Raw genomic sequence first — 24,972 nt, 5'->3', positions numbered from 1 at the left:
AGCTAGCTGCTTGGCGAATGCATGTACTACTGGATCGAAATGGGGCCCATTGAGAAGATCCGGAGAAACTCAGCGGGCCAATGTTATAGGATAGATTTCGCATCGAACTCTTCGACGAGTAAAGTCACCAAGATCCTCTAAACCTGCTCCTAGCGTTAGAGCTGCAGGCGTCTAATAGTGTTAGGTTTAATAGTGGTAGGTACCACCGCCCTGCCTATTTTTGCCGTGAAACAGTAATGCGTTTCGGTTTGAAGGGCGGGGCAGCCGTTGTAACTATACTTGAGACCTTAGAACTTATATCTCAAGGTGGGTGGCGCATTTACGCTGTAGATGTCTATGGACTCCAGTAACCACTTACACCAGGTGGGCTGTGAGCTCGTTCACCCATGTAACCAATAAAAAAAAGCGGACTACGTCGAATTATTTGAATATAATGAATATACAAGGCTTCTTGATCGGTGGGCGAACGTACAGAACTCAGCTTGAGGAAGGCCGACAATACGCCCTAAAGCTAGTAAATCCCTGTTTGCCAAAGTAAAGCTCAAAAAAAATTACCGTTCTCCAGTGAGTGTTTTTTGTGACATTGGGGAATCCAATTTTCAGATACCCAGCCGATGGGGTATCAGGCCGAGTTTTGTCAGGCTACAAGATGACTACCGATTAAACCCATTGATCATAATCTGCCGACGTCCGATCCCCGCCTGGAACGGATCTCGGATCAAGATAAGGGAGGATTCCACGGTCAACACTTATCTATCGAGGCCTAAAGAATAAGACGCTCGATGTTTTCTCTTAGAGCAATGCGAATGTGCCGGTATTTAAATACCGTCCCACAAACAGATACTAATATTTCAAACGAAATTGACATGATTTGTTGACGCATGAATGACTTCACGATTAGGGAATAGCATCGTGTAATAAAAATCAAAATTCAAAAAAGTATAATTTGGGATTAATGGCAATCGGTCTCCAGTCCTCTTGGTGCTATAAGCTATTAACGGAGCCCATAGATACTACAACCTGAAAGCCGCCACACGCCTTGGGACATAAATTCTAAGTCTCAGCTTTAACAATACAGCGACTGCTCCACCCTTCAAGCCGAAAGGTATTACTGCTTCACGGCAGAAACAGGCAGGGTTGTAGTACCTAATTATACCTCTGGTATCGCCCATAACCGACGGTAACCACTTGCCATCCAATGGAACATATACTCGTATGCCTACGATGACAATAAAGGATCCGTGTAGATCATACTAATTGTATGTATCGTATCATTAGGGTGATGAAAAATAAAGGTTAGTATGTAATTATTGTTTTTTTATTAAAATACCTTCACTTTCAAAAACTTTAACAATAATTTACTACAACATTTCATTATATATCTACAAAATATAATAATATATTATAACCTAAAAGTAATAATTAAATATCACATGTTACATTTTAGATTAGAATGTGGTCAATTATTGTTTTTTAAATCTTTTAATGCAAAGCAATAGAGTTGACTTTTTTTTACGACCATTGGTTACTCGACTTAATAGCCATTGTCAGGTCTATAAAAATCTTCAATAATATTCTAAGATTTTCTTTCTTAAATGATTTAGGTTTTGCAGCACTGTTTTATTAATTTTAGATCATACAAAATTGTTTACGAAGACAATAAGGGATCAGTATACATCATACTAATATCCGTGTGGGTAGGAGATCACAGGAAACCCTACCATCATTAAGACTTTTCTCTGGGTACCGTAGATTTGGGGGATTAGGGACTAGGGGTAGAATACGGACTAATCTGGGATGACACAATGCTTTTTTGAGATTTTAATCTGTTGAATTGAAAAGGACTTTTATGCAGTGTTTATGAATATTAAATAGTTTTATAATTTGGTTGGTTATTAGTTGGTAATAGTTCGGTTGGTTGGTAATAAGTAAATACTTGGTTGGTAAATAGTTTGGTTGGTTGCTTGGACAAGTTTTTCTGCTTCGAGCACCCTACCCGCAGTTTTCGATTAAAGCATCATGTATGTAACGAGGTGGGAAAATTCTGGATGTTTCCAATTATTTATTATTTATTTGTTTGTTGGTTATAAGTAAATAATTGGTTGGTAATATCTCCATCCATTATACCACAGGTGACCAGCACCCGGTATGGCTCCGGTGCAATCATGAGGTCTGCAGCAGCGAGGACGCAAATATCTGCTGCATGATGTGCGGCAACGACGCTACGTCCATGCAAACGTGCGCGTGACCCACCGGCAGCCTCCTCAGCAGTCTGAACATTATATTTACAACATTATTGGTCATAGTGTCGTCGTGGCCTTAAGTTTAAGATGTTGGGTGCATTCGCATCTAGCGATGCAACGGTGTTCGAATCCCGCAGGCGGGTACCAACTTTTCTAATGAAATACGTAACTATACTGAGACCTTAGAACTTATATCTCAAGGTGGATGGCGCATTTACGTTGTATATGTCTATGGGCTCCAGTGACCACTTAATACCAGGTGGGTCGTGAGCTCATCCACCCATCTGAGCAATAAATAAAAAATTAATGCTGCAAGCATTTGTCAAGAGCTATATATACTAAAAAAAATGTTTACAAACACAAGAGCACGTCTCTTCTGATAACTGATAACATTCATGCTCGTCAACACCCGACTGACTCGAACGAATATACACATCAATAATGTAAATGCCTTAAGACATGGGTTCTAAGTCTCAGTTCCATGGTAAAACGGCTGAGCCCCATCAAACTGAAACACGTGACTGCTTCGTGGCACAAAAAACAGGACAGCGGTACATACCCGCGTGGGACACGAGCCATTCGAACACCGCGAGTATACTTTAAATTTAACAAAAAAAAAAATCACTCACGAATTGGCTTCATCTCCCAAGCTGCCGATGAATATGACGTGCGCTTGAACTTTGGGCTCCGCGGTCAGAATGGCACCCAAACGCTCCGGGGGAATGCCGTACCTGGGTATGAGGAAATAAAGCTTAAAATACCGTGAGCGGGGTCGGTTATCACCAGTGGTCGGGGAAGGTAGATTGATTTTATATTCTTGCGTCAAGATATTATAATATGGACAAGCCATTTTATCCATAATGATTATTTTTTTTAATTGAAAAATAATATTTTTAAACCTCATCGGATACAAATGATTGAAAGTTTACTGGTGGCCCGAAGGCCTTTCCAGTTTCACCAGGACAGGTGGGCGAGCAAAGGCTCAGCCAAGAGGGGTGGGATTTGCTAACAACTGCCCGAGCGCCTCCGAAGGAGACCTAACAACTCAAGAGCAATTGTTTCGCGAATGAATCTACTACCGGATCGGAATCGCGACCCGCTGAGAAGATCCGGCGAGAAACTCAGCGAGCTGATTCATGGGTTAGGTTGCACGGCGAACTCTTTGTCGAGTTCGACGAGTACGGTTACCGGGGAGCCGGATACAATTTCTATATTTATGAGTAAAGTAACAAAAAGCCCTGTCTATGTTTTGTCTCATACTGACAAGCGTCATTTCTAAATTCAACAGAAAGGGACAAAATACGGTGTAACTATTCCAAAGTGTTTTTGTATAAAATAGAATACTGATTTCTTTCACCATTACTTAGCACTGGTAGCGTAGATTAATATTATTAATACGTTTTTCACCTTAAACACAGATTCATGCTAATTTCAAAATTCCGGAACAAATATCACAATAAATATGAAGTTCTGGTATTTTGGAGCCATATCCATATTATCCTCTACGTTTGACGTCAACGACCTTAAATCAATCTACCTACTCCGACCTCTAGTTATCACTCATGGCAGCAGATCCTCACCTCCTCAGGTTCGCGTCGGAGAGTATCAGAACGATGGCCTCGTCCGCGTCTTCCTCGGCGAGCGTGGAGATGGCGTGCCGGGCCGCCGGCAGAGTGTTGTCCCCGGACCAACAGAACTGCGCGTGCGCGTGCATTGTTCTTATTATCTGTCAATATTCAACCTTATGTATTAGAGAATAGAAAACGTTTTATTTACTATTTACTCGTCGAGAGATTGAGATAACGCCAACCCGCTGATTTTCTCGTTCTAATCAGTGGGTCGCGTTTCGGATCTGATGGTAGATTCAGCGAAGCACTGCTCTGGCTACGGTTAATATTAGCAACGTCATCAGATTAGAGCCCCGTGAGCTCACCTACTCACTCGGCATAACACTCTAAGGGTACCAGCTTAGGTAGACTAGGTATTGCTGGTGGTAGGACCTCTTGCGAGTTCGCACGGGTAGGCACCACTACCCTGCCTATTTCTGCCGTAAAGCAGTAATGCGTTTCGGTTCGAAGGGTGGGCAGCCGTTGTAACTATTCTGAGACCCTATAACTTATAATATATCAACGTGGGTAGGACATTTACATTGTGCATGTCTATGGGCTCCGGTAACCACTTAAAACCAGGAGGGCTGTGGTGAGCTCGTCCACCCATCTAAGCAATAAAATAAAATAAAAACGTGTGCAAATCACACGTGGTAGAAGTGAAACCTTCAAAAATTTAAATACAATTATCCAAATGTCTAAGCACATGTAAAATTTAGTCATTGGTAAATAATTGTAAATCCAAAATTTAAATTCACTACTAGAGGTTTCATACACACGTTAGTATTAAAACATCTCATAGATGGCGCTGTATTAAAAAAAACACTACACTGTGAACGTCTAATGTGTTCAGTCTCATTCTCTCGCCGGCTGAATCCTATACATTTATGTGTTTGTATCTCTATGGACTTATTTTTTCGTTTCATCGAGTTTGAAATCTACTCCTATCTACTCCTAAGAACTGACCTCTAATCTCTGCTTTTCGTTTTCCGGCGGCCGGTCCGCCCTGACCAGCTCGAGGGCGTGCTCCTCCCCGGAGTGCGCGTACATGTCGTACTTGATCCTGGACTCGTAGCCCCGCAGCGCCTCGGTGAGGAGCACCACGGCTTCCATGGAACGTTCCAGACGACCGTCGTACGAATTAAACCTGTTTGGTACCATTTTATTGCTATAAAATTTGCTTATGTTACAAGGCAGTTTTTTTTGTTACCTGTTGTTACTTATTGTGTATTTTTTTTATTTTCTAATGTGTATTGTGTGCCTAATAAATAAAAAAATATGATGTCTGGGAATTTATAATAATATGGTTAATATTGATATGGTTCATAATAAACAATCGTATCGACAAATATTTTCTTTCTTTATTTCAAAAAATTTTTTCTAAATGCACCCATTACGTAGGTATGTATTTTAATTTAAAAATTTGAGCCTTATTATTTGTTTAAAAAACAAAATAAGTATTTAACTTCGACATCACCAAACAAAGAGCTACCATACTTCATAGAGAGATGAGGATACAATCGATAAGGGATTCATCGATAAGATCTATTGAATTTTACCCTCTAAAAGTCATCGACATCAAAACTCGTCCCCTTAGACATGTGGCAAAACTGTTGCTCCTGAGTTCGAAAGCAATATCAAATCACCCTCAATATATTCATTTTTATTTCATTGACTTATTAGTAATTTATATTTCGCCTTTAGTGTAGACCCAAGATAGTTCGTGAACGCCAATATCTATATATTGACGTCATGATTTTTTTTGTATGCCGGGGATATTTTTTTTTAGAATTTCCCTGGGCTTTTACAATTAGTCCAACATAAATACCGGAGACAAACACTGGCCCTCCATATCGAACAATTTGGAGCCGATAGTAGAGATAACCCTCAACATTCATGTGTTGTTATCGAAGCGTATAGACATCTGAATAAGTACGATTTTCTCTTGTGTCCGTTAGCCGCCTCTTTTTTTTTAAATTTGTAGATATTAAAGAGTTTTCGCGTCAATATTTGAATTTCAATCTGTCACTATTTCTTCGTAATGCTAATTATAAAAAACAAAAGAGGATATGCAATCCAAATAAAACTTCTTTTAACTTTAATTAAAATCTTGTGTATACCTGTACATACTGCCGGAAACGTCTAGAACTAGCCTGAGCCGTTTCGGTTTGTCCGGCGGAGCGCCCTCTGGCGGCGGCTGCTCCGTGCGGCGTCGATATATCGTCTTCTCTCCGGTCAAACCTGTTATACGTACATATGTATATTTTTTTTATTAACCCTTGTAGGCAGACGAGCATACGACCCACCTGATGGTGAGTGGTTACCGTCGCCCGTGGACTTCAGCAATGCCAGGGGCAGAGCAAAGCCGCTGCCTAACGCTTAATACTCTCCTAATATATACTAATATATATTAGTCTATTTAAATGTTTAATATCTAAATTATTCACGAGTCAAGATCACAGTATTTTTTTGTCGTAAAGCTGATATTGAGTATAGATATTATCAGGTCGAAGACCCTATGACTGGGCGACATAATAAAGCAAGACTGGTATCAACCCGTGCATGCTTAAAATACATCCTAACACCATTGAAACTGTCTCGAGTAATTACTTTCTGTTATGTATCAGTTAAATAAATAATGTAGTTTCAACTTTGGCATCGTCTCCCATACATGCGGCGCAATGTACACATGATTTAACTACCTTCAATTATTTTCCCGTCGTCGAGTTCACCGCTGGTCTGGTGTCGGCTCCATTGCCTCTCTTTAGCCTTGGCTTGTAGCTCTGCTAGGACCCCACGCAGCGCGCCTATCTGAAAAGAATATTAGGATATATGCATTTTTTATTGCTTTGATGGGTGGACGAGCTCACAGCCCACTTATTGTTAAGTGGTTACCGGAGCCCATAGACATCTACAATGTAAATGCGCCACCCACCTTGAGATATAAGTTCTAAGGTCTCAAGTATAGTTACAACGGCTGCCCCGCCCTTCAAACCGAAATGCATTACTGCTTCACGGCATAGGCAGGGCGGTGGTACCTACCCGCGCGGACTCACAAGAGGTCCTACCACCAGTAATTACGCAAATTATAATTTTGCGGGTTTGATATTTATTACACGATGTTATTCCTTCACCGTGGAAGTCAATCGTGAGCATTTGTTGAGTACGTATTTCATTAGAAAAATTGGTACCCGCCTGCGGGATTCGAACACCGGTGCATCGCTCAACACGAATGCACCGGACGTCTTATCCTTTAGGCCACGACGACCTCTCAAGCATAGGTAGGAGGAAAAAACAACAGTCTATAGTAGAATTATTTTGTCCGTGCAGTTTGGGTCATAAATAATCGGAGCGGTGAAGCGAGTATTTCGCTCTCTCTTCCACTCAGGAGTTTTATAGATAGACGGGCATAGTGATGCGCATTATTGTAGTCGATAAGCGTTATCGATAGTGTATTTACTTTTGTCATTTTGTGGGTTAGTGATAAAAATGGAAGAAAAATCACTAATCGAACACTTACACCACATATCACCACCGCAAGTTCACGAGAACGGCAGAAATTAACACTTTGTAACTTTTCGGGATCTATTCTTATTTCATTGAAAATTTTTAACACATTGCAAGACCAGGAAATATTATTTTGAATAAATTCTGCCGTTTTGATACAAAACAAAGGAGTAGCCATTGTGTCACTAAAGAAATTCAGAGAACGAATGCATAAAAACACATTTCTCTTCGATATAATGTACTATAATTTGTAGGTAAGTGACAAATGACTTATAACATAACAATGTCTCACCACCCTTCGTATACCACCCCGCCGCCGTGTACCTGCCTTCGATGACTCATTTACTTTTATCGATAATGACGTTGCGCCCGCGCAACATGCTCACCGCCCTAGCCGGGCTATGTTTTATGACCCAAACTACACGGACAAAATAATTCTACTATAGTGTGGTCCGCACCTGGGGCTGCACGGCCCTGTGGAACTGCTCGTACAGCTTGGCGTCGTACTCGCTCATCTTGATCTCCTTCAGCCTCTCTTCGAACGCCTTCCTGTTCATCTCGCGGGCGGCGCGCCGCACGTGCTCCGGCACGTCGGCCTTCTCGGCGTCTGACAACTGAACCAGAGATTATAACAATTAAAACTAATTGTATGGTTTAATTTTATGGACAACTTTGTCGTCTGGGTGTTTATCTGTACTAATATTATAAAGCTGAAGAATTTGTTTGTTTAAAAGCGCTAATGTCAGGAACTACTGGTCCGATTTCAAAAATTCTTTCAGTGTTAGTGATAGCCCCTTTATTGAGGAAGGATATAACATCATGAGACCCATACAAGTGGAGCACCAATAAAGAATGTTTCAAAATATTTTCACTTTGTACGTAAATGAAGTGAGGGGTAAAATTTAGCGTTATGCCAAAGTAACTATTCCACGCGGACGGAGTCGCGGGCAAAAGCTAGTTATCTAAATGTGTAAAGCGTATATAAGTAAACGGTCTATAGGCAGTTTGGCTCTGCCCCTTGCATTGCTGGCGTTCATTGGGCGACGGTAACAATTCGCCATCAAGTGGGCCGTATGCTTGTCAGCCTACAAGGCAATAAAAAACCACAGGTAATCCTAATTTGGGGCCGGATGAACGTGCATGATTTATTCCCAGTTATTTATTATTATAAGTACAATTTCACTTTTTGTTTTTTGTTTTTAACTGTCATTATACTATTCGAACGCTACGAATACTAAATGATCTTTGTATCACTGACCAATAAAACAGTGGTTTCAATTAAGTCTAGCACTAGCAAAAACCGAAAAATAAACTAAAGGTTTTATTTTTTACGGGACATTCATATTTTCGATAGAGTATCTATAGAACAACAAAATGTTGCCAGTGTCGAACGCTACTTAATTTAGTGCTTTTTGTTTCATTCCGCTCCGTTCCAATAAATAGAAGCGTGGATTTAAAATGCGCGATTCAACCGTTTCAACCGCTAGATGTCGCTAGTTGTCGGTGACGTCACCTGGTGCACGTCGTGTCCCTTGTCCAGGCGGTAGGGTCCCCCCTTCCCCCCGAGCCCCGCGGTGTCGCGCCCCCCGGTGCCGCCCGCCCACGTGTTCCCGCCCACGTGCGGCTTGTTGTCCGGGTCTTCTTTGCCGTGCTTCGGCGACGACACGTCTTTGCTATACGAATAATGCATTTACATTTTTATATTTATGTAATTATTAATATTGCATTGTTCATATTTGTATGTACATCTATACATATAAATAAAATTGGAATGTCTGTTTGTAATATTGATATAACCGCTTTTTACTACATGCATATGAATATATATACGATACATACATCCAAATAACATTTTTTACAATTTTTTGTCTGCTGTTTGTTCCGGCTAATCTCTGGAACGGCTGGACCGATTTTGACGAGACTTTCACTGATAGGTAGCTGATGATATGAGGAGTAACGTGGTCTACTTTTCTTAGACCAGCTTCGCCCCGCGGCGTCACCCGCATACGACTATAACTGCGGGTTACATCGCTCAGGGACTCAGCTATCAATAATAAAATTATTATGTGTTTCCGAAGCGAAAAGAAATTGACTCGTGAATGACACGTACCCGCTGGTCCTCTCTATGGTCATCTGAAGCTTCTTGAGGTCCTTCGAGCGACCTTCGAGCACGCCATCTGTCGGCAGCCCGCTAGAGTGGAGCACTTCCAGCAACGTGTCCGACACGTCCTTGCTGTACCTGTCGAAGTCGAACACGTTGCCAATCGCTGTGGCCAGATCTTCGTCTGGATATTTCTAGAAATCAACATGAAACGATAGAGGTTAATAATGGTAGGACCTCTTGCCGATTCCGATCCAGTGGTAGATTCATTCGCGAATAAGTCGTCGTGGCCCAAAGGATAAGACGTCTGGTGCATTCGTGTTGAGCGATGCACCGGTGCTCGAATCCCGCAGGCGGGTACCAATTTTTCTAATGAAATACGTACTCAATAAATGTTCACGATTAACTTCCACGGTGAAGGAATAACATCGTGTAATAAAAATCAAACCCAAACGTAATTACTGGTGGTAGGACCTCTTGTGAGTCCGCGTGGGTAGGTACCACTGTCTATTTCTGCCGTAAAGCAGTAATGCGTTTCGGTTTGAAGGGTGGGGCAGCCGTTGTAACTATACTTGAGACCTTAGAATTTGTATCTCAAGGTGGGTAGCGCATTTACGTTGTACATGTCTATGGGCTCCGGTAACCACTCAACACCAGGTGGGCTGTGAGCTCGTCCACCTAACTAAGCAATAAAAAAAAAGAAATGAACACTACTTTCGCTAATTAAATTTCCTACAAAAAACGTATAGTTAATTAGCAGAAAATTCTAATGTATAACGTATAAGAAAGACCTCAGTTATCCGTGGCCATAGAAAAAAATACTGTTAAATTATCAAATAAAATAAAAATATATATGACTTAAAATTATAAACCGTAAAAGTATGTAGTTTAAGTTGTATTTACGTATTACACTGACCTACGAAAATAAAATAACAAATTATAAAACGTAATTGACAGAAAGCGTTGTCGTGACGACTGTACCGCGGGGCGATAGAGGGGGAGGTGCGGGGGAGGAGAGTGTTAGCCCCCCGTATTCATCACCGACCTGCAAATGCTTGACAATATTGACCAGCTCCCTCGTCGAATAAGGATACGTCAACTGTCCCTGATCAGCCTTCTCCCTCAGCACAGCGAAGGCCTGCACCAGCTTCTTCATGACATCCCGAGGCACGTCTGGTCCGTACGAGCGGAGAAGCTCCATCTCCGAATCGATCGAGGGATTGTCGACGGCGTGACACGAGAACAGATCACCTGGGACGCATCTTTAATGATTAACTGAACTGTAGGAGTAAGATGACAACCTCTCTGGTACGCTCTTAAGGGATAATTCGAAGCCAAGGAGCAGTTGGAACAATAATTAATTACCATTTTAAACAGTTTCACTAAACTCTTGACAATGCATTACGAAAGAAAAAATCGTTACGAACTTTAGTTATAAGCCGTGCCCATAAAGAAACGAATCTAAAATGGTGGCGGCGATAATGCGCTCTCACTTTAAACTATTGCTGTCTTTAGTCGCACACGGCGCGTACTGCATGCAAAAAAAAAAAATCAGTTCTGACTTTGTTGTTGAGTTCGAGTTTTTCTCACTTTCGAGTTGTGCGACTTAGATGACTGGCGGCAAGTGTCTACGCAAGTTGCATCCCAGATGAGACACCTCCTCCTCTGCCAGGGTATAAAGTAAAGTAAAGTACATTCCCATTTGTTTTTTTATATTTTTTTACAATAAGCAATTTTTTCTTTCTATCTTTGTTTTTTATTTGTTGACCTTACCATCTGTCAGTGCAGGTACATGGACGCCATTTTCGATTCATTTCTTTATTGACGCGAGTCGGTAATACTTACCTAGAGAAGCGAAGAAATCGTTGCCCAGAAACGGGAAACCAGGTCGATTCGCCAACACGATCATCCTGAAGTCATCGTGTACGGGAATGAAGCTGGACAATTCGCCACCTGAGCTCTCCATCATATCCTTAGGGACAATTCTTCGACCATCACTCAGGACCATCTCTCCGTTCTCAACCAGGGTCTTCAGAATACACGTCACATGAGTAGGAGCCTTGTCAGCTTCGTCCACCACTAATACGTGACCAAATTTAACTGCTTTCACTAATGGAGAATCTTCATATATAACGACACCATCTCTCACAGTCGGCTGTACGGTCAAGGACTGCACGGTCGTGTCTCTGTGTAGCTGGATGTACTCGCGCGGCCGATTCATTAGCTGCAGGAGTCTGTCGGCGATCTTGTTCTTTCCTACTCCCTGATTGCCGACTAGCAGTAAATGGTTGCCGAGCAGGAAGTCCTGTAGCAGCCACTCCAACAAGCGCATATGTTGAGGTACGTCGTAGAACAGTATGTCCGGTACTTTGGTCAAAGCGTCCGTTTTGAATATCTCAGTGCTGGTTTTGCCGATGGTAAGAACGTTGTTCTTGACTGTACACGCCACGGTTGTCTCGTTGGGATTGCTACCAAAAATGCCCAGTTTTCTCGGCGGCTCGATGCCTAGCTTTTGGCTGACGCTGTCCAAAGCACGCCTGGCTAAGTTAGGCAGGAATTTGGCTAAGAACGTTCGCTGGACCGTCTCGTAGGCCGAATCCGTGGGATATTTAGACATCCTACTGGCTATCCTCAGCAGCTGTCGAGTGGACAGCGAAGAAGATAAACTCTTTAAAGTGTTATCGTCGGAATTGCGAAGTTCATCCGCTAATTCGATTATCGTCTGCAGCGGCGGTGATATGTCGCCATACTGAAAATTGTACGGCCATTTTTATAAATACTCAATAAGCCTTCTCGTAGTACACCGAAGATTAGGTGAATAAAAAGGGTATTCTTTTTTCTGAATACGTGATCCTTGAACTTAACTATTTATTTCATCAAATTTATATCACTTTTATGACGTGCGTGTTCTTAATTGACTAGTTACTTGTTATTAGAACGTCACTTGATAATCTTGTGAATCCGCACGGGTAGGCACCACCACCCTGTGTATTTCTGCCGTGAAGCAGTCATGTGTTTCGGTTTGAAGGGCGGGGCAGCCGTTGTAACTATACTAAGACCTTAGAACTCATATCTCAAGGTGGGTGGCGGCATTTACATTGTAGATGTCTATGGGCTCCGGCAATCACTTAACCGCAGGTAGGCCGTGAGCTCGTCCACCCATATAGGGAATAAAAAAAATTATTCATTATTTTTAAATCGCTCGGTCGTGTGCCTATGATATCATGAAGACCTTACCAGTGTATTGATGATGAATATCTCCTCGTCCTTACTGAGGTTCCTCATCTCGTGGAACACGAACAAGCTGAGTATTTCCGGAGACAGCCAGTGTTGACCGCGACCGACAGTCGGTGGTTCCGCTAACGCAACAATCCTGTAAATAGAGAAATCACGTTGTAACAATCTCTCCTCTCGCTCTGAATGTTGCGCCGAGGGTCGCAGGTTCGATTCCCGCATCACGCAAACATTCGTGTGATAAACGTTTGTTTGCTCTTCGTCTGGGTATGTATTATCTATACTAATATATAAATCTACAGTGGTTTTTACGGATGTTCCGTTATAACTACTGAACCATGCATCCGATTGACTTGAAACTTGGTATCCATGTAGAAAATACATGTACTTAATGGAGAGCCTAATATTTATATGAGTGTTGGACTCCCTTATAATAATGACAATACATAATAATGTTATTTTTAAATGACCAGCGAAGCAGGCGAGTACGGCTAGTATGTATATAAACATATATAAGTGTGTTTATCGGTATCTGGTACCCATAGCCACAGGGGATCCCAATTTGGGGCTAGATAATCGTGCGTGATTTGTTCCCAGTTATTATTTAATTAATACACTAACAAATTTAAATGTTTACTTTTGTTAAACAGAAAATTGACGTTTGACGTACGAAAGAAAAAGATATAGGGTGCGAATGAAACAAACTATAGCTATAGGTAGATAGGATAACGATAGATTCCTGGTGGTTCTGCTCAGTTATTTTGAGGACCAATTGAATTATGCTTGTTAAAAATAACGTGAGAAACCTTTCAAGATGTGGTGATACTTGCCTTGTTTATTGACTAACAAGTGCGCTACTTAGACACAGCCCACTGAGTTTCTCGCCGGATCTTCTCAGTGGGTCGCGTTTCCGATCCGGTGGTAGATTCTGCGAAGCGCCGATCTTGCTACGGCCAGTGTTAGCAACATTCCCGGTTTGAGCTCCGTGAGCTCACCTACTCGCTCAGTTACGCTGACATAGCCTCTCAAGGCTATCCGCTTAGGTAAGAAAAAAAAAGATGGTCCTGCCCACTGATTTTGAGGACCAACTGAATTATACTTGTTAACAATAACGCTAGGAACCGTTCAAGGTGTGGTGATATGCTTGCCTTGTCTATTGACTAACAAGGCAATTAAATATTTACCTAAACGATGGGTGGATCCTCTTGACTCCGTTTTTATCGAGCTGCTCCTCCGTGTGCCCCGCGGCGACCAGCTCGTCGTACCTGTCGTGACGCAGCAGCCTGGTCCCGTCGTGCAGTTGCAGCTCGCGGTCGTGGACCAGTCTGAGGAGCGTCAAACTGTGCTTTAGGCATCGGATAATTTATATGGCCAAAAGATCATGTGCTACGGCAGTGAGATTAACATTCTTGTCTTTGATTAAAAAAAAGCAGATAATTTTGTTTGTGAACTGGTGGGACCTCTTGTGAGTCAACACAACAATCGAGTTCATATTGATATCAATACTCTTTATCGATACTCTTTACCATTATTATGTACTTAGTAATATTTTCTGACTACCATCTCATAATTTTGGGTCGCATAGAAGGCAGGCGCGTCGTGGACAGAACACCGGCCAGGTCAGATCTGGTTAAGAACGCGGTTGATGGTCTATACCATGAGGTCCATGCCATCCATGACCGAAAACTGCAGAGGAAAGTCACATGTGGCGTTATCCTCAGCAGTGTGGGAACGATGGAGAAGAGAAGACAGAAATAGAGTGGATACTGGAACCTACCATGCGTGCTCACAATGTCGTTTTCCTTTTCTTTGACTGCCGTGTAGGTCACCGATGCCCTACGCGGCGCACTGAAGTAATTATGTCGATTTCTGTTACTAAGGCGTCTGGATTACGTAACCTTTGCCTTCTTTTGTTTGTTAACGTATTTCTTTAGTATCTTATATCTCTTTGAAATAAGATTCAATTTCAACATGTTCAGGTTCGTCTTTCCCAGAGTCTACTAGATATTCTGGCGCCTTAGTAAGAAGATCGAAAAGAGAAATCGACATAATAACTTCAGGGCGCCGCGTAGGGCACCGGTGACCTACACGGCAGTCAACGTGTCAATTGATCAGTCCACGTGTAACGAACCTATGAAGCACGGCCAAGGTACTGGCGTGCATCCTGTGCAACCCGTCGAGCACCGCTAGATGTCCTTTCAAGGCGGCTTCGACTAAAGCCGAGTTCCTCCACACCGTGTCGCCGCTGTCCAGGGTCGTCCGCTGCTGAATCAGATCCCTGGCCGTCATGTCCTGGTACAGAACTATCGGTTCTATCGTGTAGCCCAGTAATGAAGCTAACTGGGATACCAGAAGACTTTTCCCGCAACCTTTGGGACCTGAAATTGAGCAGTTTTGCTTAGCGCAAATTATCCTAAAGGAAACTCGTGTAAAATGACTACAGCAAGCTAGAGCCTGGATTGCGTTGGATCAACATTCCTGCCTAACTTACAACAAGTAACAGCAATAAGCAAGGCATTGTTTTTTTTTATTACTTAAGTGGGTGGACGAGCTCACGGGCCCCCTAATTGTGTCTATGGGCTAGTTCGCCGACGGCTTTACCTTGCCCCGTCGCCTGAGCCGGATATGTAACTAGCGGTGGTCACGATAAGAGGCTTAACAAGTACTATCCCTATTTAAACAGTCGGTAAAATGGGGAAAATATTCACAGTATCTGCTGCCTTTCCAAATGTTGTTGCTAATATAATGTGCCTCACAACTAGACAAAGCCTAACTCACTAAAAACATCAGTAGCAAGGATCAAAAGGCTGACGATGCTCACCTATGACGCAAAAGTCAGCGACGCTGTGAGTCATCAACAGCTCATTCAGCAGCCGACTTTGATATGCAGTTTTAACAACCCCCTTCCTTTCCCGTCCCGTTTGCCGTCTTCCCCGGGGCACACAAAACTCCGCCTTAGCTCCGTCCATATCCATATTCACTAAAGCTTCAGATCCTTTGAACTCGACACCCTCCAGTGTCGTCTTGCAGATCGGCTTCGTGTCCATCTGCAAGTTCTGAAGAACCCCTTCGACGTTTTTCACGTGATCTCTCGTCAGGAATGTATTGTACGGGTAAAGGAAATATAAGAGTTTATGTATAGGAATTTTCGGATTTCTTTCCTGAAAAAAAAAGAAAAATCTTATAACATGTTGTCGGTCAATATGGATTTATGGTCAATAATAAAAACGATATTAATTTTTTTGATGATAGGAAGATTACTGTCGGCCCGAAGGCCTTTCCAGTTTCACCAGGACGGGTAATAAACGCAATAGTGATGGTAAAAGGCCTTTATAGACTTTACGTATTAGTACATTAATCACAGCGTTCGCACGCAAAACGCAAACTACAAACTTTTGAGCGCGAACCGTCGATAGATCGACTCTCTATTAATGCGTACGCGTAACGTCGGAATATCGACTATTGCGCAGTTTGATTCTAGGTATTAGGTATCGACCTGTATGGACTTGTTTTAACGCGTGCTTTGAATGTACATATAAGGTTTTTAATAACTTAATAACCATTTAAATTTATTTTGCTGTGCTTTTTATAAGATACTTTTTTACAAAAATCCTTTAGTAATTTATGCAAAATATGTGAAAATAAGCTCAGCACTAAACGGATTAACAAAAATTCTTGCACAAACTTGAGTTACTATTCACAGAGTTGTACTGGTAAAAGTGAAACTTTAGAACTCATAGAACTCATGTTTGAAGGTGGATGGGTACCATTTACGTTGTAGATGTCTATGGGCTCCGGTAACCACATAACACCAGGTAGGCCGTGACCTTGTTCACCTATCTAAGCAATAAATAAACATAAAAAACACGTGTGCAAACAGTTTCGAATCTGGACAAACAGTCGTGAATCAAGCTACGTGACTAGACAAGCAAAGTTTTGTCGAATCTAAATCAAAAACGTTTAATTGTCCGCAAGCACGTTAGGGGACCATTAGCTTGATTCGTGTGCGTTTTAATTAAGGCCAATACACAAACTGATTCTTTCTTACGAGCGAAAAACTTAAATAATGTTTGTCAAATTAATGAAATTTAACAAAAAAATATTGCATACCACTACCAATATCCGACCGACTTAGTAGGACTACTGCAAGTTTACTATTTGAAGAGCTGAGTTGTAATTTTTTTTTAATTCTTTTGTAGGAAGACGAGCAAACAGCCCACCTGATGGTGAGCGATTACCGTCGCTCATGGACGTCAGCAATGCCAGGGGCAGAGCCAAGTCCCTGTCTACCATATAAACTACCATACTCTATTGCAACTCAAATTTTGACCGAATTTATTTTAATCCATTAATGTCTGTTCACATTGTTTGTTAATTATTTTTGTATGGAATAAAAAGCTTTATTATTATTATAATGATTTCCTTCTGCGCAAAAAGGCCGCGCGAACAAAAAGAAAATGACCGTCAAACGCACACAAGACCTTGAATTTAACCAAGTTCACATAGTGATGACGGTATTGCGTGATCGTTTTGATACCAAAAAAGAAAAGATGGCCGAGTTACTATCTGAAACCATTCATTTGTTTAGCAGAGATACGTTAAAAGAAGCGTAACTTTGTAAGAAGGTTCGCAATACAATAGAACTTTCAGTGCATTGGACTTGATGCTTCATTTAACACAAATATGTTTTTTTTTATTCCTACCCATGCTGGTAATCTAGAGGATTATGCCAGCGTAACCAGACATGTAAGTGAGCTCAAGGGGCCCTAACCTGACGAACTTCGGAACCCTAACAAGAGCAGTGCTTCGCAGAATCTACCGCTGGATCCGAAACGCGACCCACTGAGAAGATCCGTGTCTGAGGGTAATATAAAAGTAACTAAAAGAGTAACAACCCTTTCACTACTTTCCTCGATTATCTATTAAATAATTTAAGTTGAGCCAAATTATTTATGATAACTATTTAATTACAGTAATTTCTTCGACTTTGACGACTAGTTAATTACCTTAACTGTCACTAATTTTACGGTTTAATCTCGCGTTATTTATTCTTATTATATTCTTTTGCAACGATTCGAATACCTTACAGTTTTCATGGATACCTACGGACGTCCGAAGCAACTAGTCAAGTTTAGAATTTATTTTCTAAAAACAAAATTATTGACACTTAAAATTTCTTGTACATAGAATTATCAGCTTTGGTCGGGCAGCCTGTTTCACTTGGGTCTCATCCACGATGAAAAGATCCGACCTACTAGATATGGTAGAAAAGTGGTACTAAGTTAGCTATCATCTAGAAATAAACATATTCTTCTTACCAGTATGAGTGCCGCCACATGAAGACTATCCACAGGAAAATCTGGTAAGCTGATCTGCAGCAACTCAGGACTGACGAGAGCGTACGCGGCTGACATGAGCTGCTCCAGTTTCGTCTGGTCAGCATTAGGGGCATCTTCTTTCAACACTGCTAAATGCTCCTGATAAAAAAAAAATCCGTAGACCTGTGAAAAAGCTCACATCCACGTGGTGTTAAGTCGTTTTCGGAGCCTATAGACATCAAAGCGTGAATGCCGTCGATGACTTACATCACACCTGTTCGATGTTATTTGATTAAATAAATGTTGTCTAAGAGTTTGTACTATGCAATGGCAAATGTTTTCTAAATAATTTGTTATAAGAGTGTTTCGGGAAAAAAATATTTTCATCTTAGAGTGCAGCCGTGTTGTAAAATACCTTGCTACATTAGGGTTACCAATACATTGATATATTAGTTAAACAACACACGATATCTTAACTCCGGCAATGCAAATCACGGTGTTTGTCGTTTAGAATTAATTTCGCATTTCTGGTACGAAAATTATGCATAGCTTAGTTACGTTCGTCACGAAAGCTCATTTTATTGGTCTTTGTGATTCATAGGAATAATGGACAATTTCAGAATTAATTACGCAATTAATTTTACAAATCGCATTGAGTAAAGAAAGTTTTTGGAATTGTACGTAAAACAGTTTTTGGGAACATTTACATAATTTGAATATGGCAACATCGGTCCGGTCAAATTATGAATGAAAAAAACGACGTAGGTATAAGAATCAACAATAACACGATAACGGTACTTTCTTCGGTTTTCGCGGGTGGTAGACGTAATAAAAAATCCTACTTTTAAAATTTACCCCAAAATTATTGAATAACTGAATAATTGAGCGTAGAACTTTTTTTTTATTGCCTAGATGGGTGGACGAGCTCACAGCCCACCTGGTGTTAAGTGGTTACTGGAGTCCATAGACATCTACAACGTAAATGCGCCACCTACCTTGAGATATAAGTTCTAAGGTCTCAGTATAGTTACAACGGCTGCCCCCACCCTTCAAACCGAAACGCATTACTGCTTCACGGCAGAAATAGGCAGGGCGGTGGTACCTACCCGTGCGGACTCATAAGAGGTAACTTGAATAACTGATAATTGAATAACAAACACGCGACGATTGTCTTTGTAATTAAAAATACGTTTTATTAGGTTTTAGCATTAACACTTGAATATTTTCAATTAAACTTCAAATAAGTTTACTCCATTGAAAAAGCTGAAGAAGTTTTTGAGTTATAACATTTTTTTCAAAATTTTAAACTTTGATTAGCTCACCTGTAAAGTTGCAAAAATGTCGTTTAAGCCTAAAATTTCCTACCTAGGCTGATGGTCTAGAGAAGAGAGACTATATCAGCGTCACGAGACTAGTACTAGCCTACTAACTTTCTCGTCAGATCTCCTTAGTGGGTTGCGATTTCGATCGGGCGGTAGATTCTGCGAAGCACTGCTCTTGCTTAGAGCATTTATTAACACTATAGTCTAGTCAACAAGTTCAAAAACGTGTTAAATAGACATAAAGCTCCTAAAAATATGTACGATAGCTCATTGGATGCGGAATTATGTCTACAAAAATGTTTTTTAAGGGCTTATTAGCACATAAAAAAATGCGATTGTTATAAACAAAATAAGATTTAAAAAAAAAGGAATTTGGTTTTTCCTTAATAATTTCTAAAATAATGATATTTAAGGAATTTTGAAAAAAGATCCTGAAAGAGGAGGAAGTTTCCAATAAAAAAGTCCCAACTCCCGGAATTCTATCTCTATTATTTATAAAAAAAAATTAACGATGAAAATAGCGCTCCGCGAGGTCGTTACGGCATAGGCGCGCCGTCTAAAAAGCCGGTATATCACCTAAAATAAATTTTTTATAGTATTAAATAACAATTTAAAAAATTGAATAAATTATGGTGTAATCTAAACACTTGAACGAAATAAGCCTCGGTGAAAAAAAAATTTTATATCGATTTTTCAAAAATTTACACCATTGTTAATTAACTAACTTTTTTCCAATCTCTGTTTTTATAAATTACGGTATAAAAGTTTCAATAATTCATCTATAAATTTTTCCCTTCGTGGAGCTCTTATCATTTAAGTACTTAATAAAGTAATGCAAAAAAAATTTTTTAATCTTTATTATTTTGATAATTATATTTTTTTTTAATTAACAAAAAAATTAATTTCTAAAAAATGTTATGAAAAATAGTTTTTTTCCGTAATATCTTAATATTGCTGTTTTTGCATCTACCACAGGTATTAATTAACATTTAAAAAAAAAAAAAACGCTATTTGTTAAGAAATTGTTTATAAACAAATACGACTATTTTGGGATTTAAAAAAAAAAAAAATTCTTAAATAATTGATTTCCACGATGAAGGAACAACATCGTGTAATAAAAATTAAATCCACAAAATTATAATTTGCGTAATTACTGGTTGTAGGACCTCTTGTGAGTCCGCACGGGTAGGTACCACCGACCTAGCTATTTCTGCCGTGAAGCAGTAATGCGTTTCGGTTTGAATGGTGGAACAGCCGTTGTACTGTAAAAACTGAGACCTTAGAACTTATATATCTATCTGTGGCCTAAGGCAACTTGTTTCTTTGTGTGAGGGATACGCCAAATCACACGGTTTGGTGTACAACTGTAAAAAGTCGGAGATCATGGTCTTTGAGACCAGGGGTGGGACGCATGATAAAATACCTCCCGTAGTACTCAACGGAACGCCATTGACAAGAGTTTATAAATTTAAATATCTCGGCCATGTGTTGACCCCTGATCTCAAAGATGATGAAGATATTGAACGAGAGCGGAGAGCGTTGTCGGTTAGAGCAAACATGATAGCTCGCAGGTTTGCACGGTGTTCACTTAAAGTCAAGGTCACCCTCTTTAGGGCCTACTGTACTAACTTTTACACGTGCAGCTTGTGGGCTGGATATACTCAAAGATCGTACAATGCTCTCCGTGTTCAATACAATAACGCGTTTAGGGTGCTGGTGGTGCTGCCCCGCTTTTGTAGCGCATCAGGGATGTTTGCAGACGCGCACATAGATTGTTTTTACGCTACCATGCGTAAGAGGTGTGCATCTCTGGTAAACAGAGTGAGGGCCAGCTCCAACAGTATCCTGAGCATGATCGCAAGCAGGCTGGACTGTATATACATGGGTCGCTGTGGTGCCATCTCCCATGGGATGTTACCACAGTAATTCATTGTGATGTAAATATAACTACTAACATAGGTCTAAGTCTTATTAACAATTTATATGAGTCATGGATACTTGAAATAAAAACATTATTATTATTATTATTATTATTATATCTCAAGCTGGGTGGCGGCATTTACGTTGTAGATATCTATGGGCTCCGGTAACCACTTAATACCAGGTGGACCGTCAGCTCGTCCACGAAATTAAGCAATAAAAAAAGTTTCGACTCATAGAGTCTGTCCGGTCAAAATGGCCAATCTTTCCGTCAACTCCTTGTCAAAGCATCGCTCGTTCACACCATTAAACAAACCGGCTCATGATCTATACTAATATTATAAAGAGGAAAGATTTGTTTGTTTGTTTCGAATAGGCTCCGAAACTACTGGACTGATTTGAAAAATTCTTTTTCCATTAGAAGCCGACATTGTCCCTGATGAACATAGGCTACTTTTTAAAAATTTATTTTTATTTTATTTTTTTGGTTTCATGTGTGTTTTAATGATTCCGAAGCGAAGCGAGGGCGGGTCGCTAGTATTCTATAAATAACCACCATTGACGTTCATATGAAACAAGAGGCAAGAAAATAAATATCAAAATTTAAGTTCTAGCTTCTAACTAGCATGTTAGAACACCATTAGCGGTGGGCTCAGCACGAAAACAATTTGTTTCAAATTAATACTTACGTCCAGGTATTCATTATGTGTTTTACTTATTAAAGGGTATATAGGTAGTACGTAGTATAGTATATAGTAACACAGTAGGCACGTAGTCTTACGTTTTGAAGGCAAAACGACAATCAGCGGTAGGCAGCGGCTTGGCTCTGCCCCTGACATTGCTGAAGTCCATGGGCGACGGTAACCACTCACCATCAGATGGGCCGTATGCTCGTCTGCCTACAAGGGCAATAAAAAACATCATTAAAACTTACTTATCATAAATGATTGGGCGTTTACGTTGTGATATCTATAAAACTCCGGAGACCACTGATCACCACAAGGCTTCGTATATTCGCCTACCAAACAAAAGTAATAAATAAAAAGTCTCTTTCACGCAGTTTCGCGACTGCAACTTAAAACTAAAGTTCATTTCGAACAACTGAACCTTTTTTTTTGGTACCAACCATTATATTTTTAGATTTGCGAATGCTTTGATCTCTGTGTTCACATTTACGAGGTAATTTTTTTTATATAGCTTAGATGTGTGAACGAGCTCACAGCTCAACTGATGTTAAGGGGTTACCGGAGCCCATAGACATCTACAACGTAAATGCTGTCACATATCTTGAGATATTAGGGTTAAAGTCTTTACAGTACAACGGCTGCCCCACTCTTCAAACCGAAACGCAGTGTTGCTTCACGGTAGAAATAGGCGGGGTGGTGGTACCTACTCGTGCGGACCTCATTTCCTACGACAAGAATACGCGAGAAATGCCTTAAAAATAAAAATGGCGAGACAATACAATAACCCCAAAGTCAAGGTAAGGTGGTTAATACGACACATAAACTAGAAAGGCCCTTCGAGAACTCGCGATATAGTACCACGCTATCTGATCGCTCGACGAATTTACATACGGACGACTCGCAAAACTATTTTCGACTTACACTTACGGTTTGCTGAAACATTTCGGTTATTCCCTTCAAGCTTCTATTGGCTGTAGGCAATAGCGCAGAGTTTATACATACAATAGATTGAATAAACCGTCGTATCTGACGGTCTACTAGGATAAAAACATATTAGATTAGAAAATTTTTGATGGCAATCACCTGTTCAGCTAGTTTGATACGAGCCCTCGAATTGATTGATAGCCACTGGTTTTTTTTTTTTATGGCTTAGATGGGTGGACGAGTTCACAGCCCACCTGGTGTTAAGTTGTTACTGGAGTCCATAGACATCCACAACGTAAATGCGCCATCCATCTTGAGATATAAGCCCTAAGGTCTCAGTATAGTTACAATGGTTGCCCTACACTTCAAACCGTTCGGATTAGAACACCGGTGCATCGCTAGATACGAATGAATGCACCGGACGTCTTATCCTTTAGGCCACGACGACTTCAAATGGCGCTGATAAGACGAGCATATGGTCCATCTAATATAAGTGGTTAGCGTAATTCATGGACGTCAGCAATAGCGGGGGCAGAGTCAAGCCGCTGCCAACCATTGGGTACTCTCCGCAAGCCTCGTTTGAAGAAGGACATGTCATAGCGCTCGAGAAACACTATTGAGGAGAGCTCATTCCAAAGCCGGATGGTACTTGGCAAAAAAGATCTCTGAAAACGCACTGTGGATGAACGCAGCGGTTCCAGATAATATACTTTACCTTTTTATGCAGACCTGCCTGCCTGCCTTTTTAACCAGACTCGACTGATTTAAGCCAGACAAAGTAATGCGTTTCAGTTTAAAGGACGAGACAACCCTATATTATACAACTTAGACTTAAAACGCAAGTCTCACGTTGGGTGCCAACCTTAGTTTTGTGATGTCTCACAATGCACTCCGGTAACCACTTAAAATCAGGTGGGCCGTTAGCTATTTGACCTATATTATGATGTATACAGTACCTAATCGAATAGATATCGTATCGGCAGTCATTACAACGTTGATGTTTCGTTGGAAACTATTAATTTACAAACATAAAGCCGTTGGAGTTTCGTGCGCCAAATGATTCCAATTTCCCTATTTTATGTAAATTTCGGCCCAAAATCTACTGTCTATGCAGTACCGGGTTACGTATTTAATGATTTTAAAATATCAAATAAGTAAGATTGTATTTCAGGTTTAAGTTACAAGACATGATTGGTTAATATTCCACTGGTGGTAGGACCTATTGTGAGTCCGCACAGGTAGGTACCACCGCCCTGCCTATTTCTGCCGTGAAGCAGTAATGCGTTTCGGTTTGAAGGGTGGGGTAGCCGTTGTAACTATACTGAGACCTTAGAACTTATATCTCAAGGTGGGTGGCGCATTTACGTTGAAGATGTCTATGGGCTCCAGTAACCACTTAACACCAGGTGGGCTGTGAGCTCGTCCACCCATCTAAGCAATAAAAAAAAAAATATATATATATATTACTTTCGATTCTGCCCCTAATTGAATAAGTGTATGTGCGAATTGCTTACTAAGATTTCAGCAAATCTCATAACAACTGCATATATTCGCAATTATTAGTCGAGTGGTTTGTAAATTAGTCTCATGTACCACAGTTCGATATGAAAGGTTCGATTGCCGGCCAAAGTCAATAACATGATTAAAGACTTTGTTTTTCTTACGACAAATGAACGAACTCACGTCCTATCTGGCGTAAAGTGATTACCGGAGGCCGTAGACATCAACAATAGAAATTACGCCACCAGCATTAGAGTTAGGTTAAGTGAGGTTAAGTGAGATTTTTGCTTTTACGTATTTCTGGTGCCCATGACGGAAGTCCTTGACACTGGTCCGTCAAAAAACCTTTTAAATTCAAAGAGATCCCGAGACATTTATGCCACTAGTGATTGGAAACAGATGTTCGCTTACTTTCTCGAAGAATAAATTTGAAATCTTAATAGCACTGGAATTTTAACCTTCAAATCGGAAATTAAGATTGTTTTGCGCCATGATTACAAAAAGCGGCTAAGGGTGCCTGTCCACCGGAGCGAAGCGAGGCAGCGGAGCAGAGAAACGGAGAAATATTAACCAATAAGATTGCACAAAATAATTTTGCAATCTTATGATT

The 24,972-nt window shown here is 40.7% G+C and overlaps 1 protein-coding gene across 1 annotated transcript in view; it reads right to left on the bottom strand.

Moving 5' to 3' along the window:
* Positions 1–1,302: 1,302 nt before the first annotated feature.
* Positions 1,303–24,972, bottom strand: part of LOC101737584 (von Willebrand factor A domain-containing protein 8) — a 38,860-nt gene continuing 15,190 nt past the window's right edge. The window contains exons 6-21 of the mRNA XM_038012416.2: positions 18,011–18,169; positions 15,514–15,853; positions 14,824–15,070; positions 13,877–14,017; positions 12,696–12,831; positions 11,304–12,207; positions 10,504–10,709; positions 9,468–9,652; positions 8,871–9,030; positions 7,816–7,971; positions 6,553–6,661; positions 5,971–6,091; positions 4,817–4,997; positions 3,824–3,969; positions 2,873–2,974; positions 1,303–2,272 (exon numbers count right to left, since the gene is read on the bottom strand). Coding sequence (XP_037868344.1) covers positions 2,164–2,272; positions 2,873–2,974; positions 3,824–3,969; positions 4,817–4,997; positions 5,971–6,091; positions 6,553–6,661; positions 7,816–7,971; positions 8,871–9,030; positions 9,468–9,652; positions 10,504–10,709; positions 11,304–12,207; positions 12,696–12,831; positions 13,877–14,017; positions 14,824–15,070; positions 15,514–15,853; positions 18,011–18,169 — 3,402 coding nt within the window. The 3' untranslated portion in view covers positions 1,303–2,163. The remainder of the gene's footprint in view (positions 2,273–2,872; positions 2,975–3,823; positions 3,970–4,816; positions 4,998–5,970; positions 6,092–6,552; positions 6,662–7,815; positions 7,972–8,870; positions 9,031–9,467; positions 9,653–10,503; positions 10,710–11,303; positions 12,208–12,695; positions 12,832–13,876; positions 14,018–14,823; positions 15,071–15,513; positions 15,854–18,010; positions 18,170–24,972) is intronic.

The sequence above is a fragment of the Bombyx mori genome, chromosome 8 (assembly GCF_030269925.1).
Source record: "Bombyx mori chromosome 8, ASM3026992v2".
Lineage (NCBI taxonomy): Eukaryota > Metazoa > Arthropoda > Insecta > Lepidoptera > Bombycidae > Bombyx > Bombyx mori.
This window is presented reverse-complemented; position numbering and strand designations above follow the sequence as displayed.